General features: G+C 64.6%; 1 protein-coding gene across 1 annotated transcript in view; it reads right to left on the bottom strand.

Moving 5' to 3' along the window:
- The window catches only part of MYO15A (myosin XVA), a 22,365-nt gene that overhangs the window by 18,329 nt on the left and 1,352 nt on the right, over positions 1 to 2,684 (bottom strand). The window contains exons 2-9 of the mRNA XM_026859177.1: positions 2,190 to 2,417; positions 1,708 to 1,790; positions 1,425 to 1,488; positions 1,206 to 1,315; positions 930 to 1,004; positions 666 to 756; positions 523 to 528; positions 84 to 187 (exon numbers count right to left, since the gene is read on the bottom strand). Coding sequence (XP_026714978.1) covers positions 84 to 187; positions 523 to 528; positions 666 to 756; positions 930 to 1,004; positions 1,206 to 1,315; positions 1,425 to 1,488; positions 1,708 to 1,790; positions 2,190 to 2,417 — 761 coding nt within the window. The remainder of the gene's footprint in view (positions 1 to 83; positions 188 to 522; positions 529 to 665; positions 757 to 929; positions 1,005 to 1,205; positions 1,316 to 1,424; positions 1,489 to 1,707; positions 1,791 to 2,189; positions 2,418 to 2,684) is intronic.

The following is a 2,684-nucleotide window of genomic DNA, read 5'->3' as shown; positions in this document are numbered from 1 at the left end:
CGGGTTGGGTACCCCTGGGGGAGGGGGGGCGAAACAAAGGGGTGGGGGCCGGCCGCACACAGGCGTTGCTCAGCATTACTTACTCCTCCAGAAAGATTTCCACAAATTTCCCAAACCTGCTGGAATTGTCATTCCTCACGGTTTTGGCGTTGCCGAAGGATTCCAGCAAGGGGGTCGCCTCCAGAATCTGCCACAGTGATGGGGAGAGCTGAGGGGTCAGCCCGGACACCCAGACACACCACAGGCTGTGCCCATGGTGGTGGGACCCTCCTTGCCACCCATGTCACCCTCCCTGCCACCTCCTGCCCCACACAGACATCCATGGGTGCTAAAATTCGAGGTGTGCACCTCAGCCAGGTTGCATGAGGATGCGGAGAGCACAAGGACCCATGCACATGCATACACCGAGCTCCTGTTGCCCACCCCCGCAGGCCCCCCACAGCTGGGGTGACATGGCAGATATGTCACCACGGTGCTCAGTCCCCTTGAACTGTCCCAGCCCACATGTCCCCCTCCTGGTACCTCTATCTGCCATGGTCCAGGTAGAAGCATGGGGACAAGGAGAGAGTGATGGAGATGTGAGTAAAGGGTGGAGGAGGATGTGGGGAGGGTGAACAAGGGGACAGGGACAAGGGGACGGGGACATCCCCAGGGCAGCACCTCACCTGCGGGGCAGTGCTGCGTTTCTGGCTGACAGCTGCCAGGTAGCGCAGGATCAGCTTGGTGGCTTCGGTCTTCCCCGAGCCGCTCTCCCCACTGAAACACAGAGAAGGGGCATGGCCAGGGCCATCGCCGGCCGAGCAGGGGGCTGGGGTGGGGTGTGCCCACCTCAAACCCACCCAGCACCCAGCGGCCCTGGGGCTGGGCCAGGCTGGTGGCAGCATCCTACAACCAACAATTAGGGCCGCACTTAATTAGTCATGCCCCACCTGATGATGATACACTGGTTGTGTTTGGCATCCATCACTTTGGAGTAGGCGACATTCGCGATGGCAAAGAGGTGCCTGGTGGGAGGGGGAGGCTGAGGTTGGGGGTACTGTGCCACATCGCCCCGGCACAGGGACCCCCCCTGCGCCCCCAGTGTCCCTACACATGGATACAGCTGCTCCAGCACCCTGCAATCGAGGGGGGTTCTGGAGGTCCTCGAGGGTCTGGGACCCCGCTGGGGGCTGCTGTAGGACATTTGGGGATGCCCTGGTACTTACGGCGGGTTCTCGCCCAGGGCTCTGCCTTCATACTGCAACACCTGCTCCGTCCCGTAGATGTTGTAGAGCCGATACGGGTTCACTGACACCAGGATGCTGCCAATGTAGGTCTGTGGGAGATTTGGGAGATTTGGGGCTGCAAGCTCGCGGAGGGCAATGACACCCCCAAACACCCCATGCCCGGGGTCTTTGGGGGATGCTGTGTGCCCCTAATCTTACATAGATGAGCTGGCGCTCGAACCGTGTCCGGATGTTGCTCAGCACCGCGGCCTCCTGCAGGTCCCTGGTGCAGAGCAGAGGCTGCTTCAGGGGGTGGCAGAGGGACAGGAGGTGTCTGCTGTCCCCCAGCATCCCCACCCCGGGGAGGCTGGAGCAGACCCCATGTCGGGATGGGATGGGGAGCAGCGGAGGCCGTGGGGTGCATGGGTAAAGGTTGCAGCCCTGTTGGCCCCCTCCGCAGCGCTGGGTCATGGTGGGTGTTGAAGGGGACGGGGACACTCACTCCAGCTGGGTCATGTCCTCCAGCCCGTCCTCCTCCTGCGGCTCCTGGTACCGCACGATGGGCAGGCTGCACAGCGACTGCATCTGTGGGGAGCAACCCAGCCTGGGTCCGTCACCGCCATCCCCCTCCGGCGTCCCACCTGGTCACTGCCACCACCCCAAACCCACCATCTGTGACCCCAAAGCAGGGAACCCCCAGCCAGAGATGGCAGGAACCCCCAGCAAGCATCCCATGGCTCCAAAATGGGTCCCCCCAGTAAGGGTGTCAGGGGACAGCAGCAGCGCTGGGAATGGGGACGTGGGGCCACCAAGGCGTCCTCGGGGACCATCCCAGGAACGGCTGGTCCCAGGGAACCCCGGTCCCACTTGCCGTGGGCAGGCAGAGGCGGCTGTTCCACCCCCACTGCAACACCCTGCGGTTCATCCATACCACCACGGGGGCTGCAAGGGGTGGGTGACAGAGACCCCTGGGCAGAGTGGCACCTCCAGAGGAGACTGCGATGTGGGGCTGAGCCACGGGGCTGGGGGCTGCTCCCCACGGCCACACGCAGAGGTGACGTGGCGGGGGGGTGTGGGGGGGGTGGTGGCACGCAGGAGCCCGTGCTGGCGGCCGGCCAGGAAAGCGAACACCCGCCAGGTCAGCGTGTCACCCGCACCCGGCCCCGCCGGAGATCGGGTCTCAGCATTTCCATACGCGAGAATCAAGTGTCCCTGAAGGGGCCACAAACGGGGGGTGAGGGACACACGCAACAGGCAGCAAACCACTCCCCCTCCGGCTGCTCCCCGCGGCAGGACCCCCACCAGCACCCAGCGCACCCACAGCCGCTTACTCCCCAAGCCTGGGCACTGCAAACCCCCCGGCACGAGTGGCTACGTGCCCTGGTGAGCCAGCAGCCATCTCAAGATGCCACCCCACGCCAGAAACCAGCTCGCCCCCCAGCTCCATCCCACGGCCGGCACCCCCGGGGAGAGGGGGGC

Source organism: Athene cunicularia, assembly GCF_003259725.1.
Source record: "Athene cunicularia isolate RWA chromosome 14 unlocalized genomic scaffold, athCun1 chr14_part1, whole genome shotgun sequence".
NCBI lineage: Eukaryota > Metazoa > Chordata > Aves > Strigiformes > Strigidae > Athene > Athene cunicularia.
This window is presented reverse-complemented; position numbering and strand designations above follow the sequence as displayed.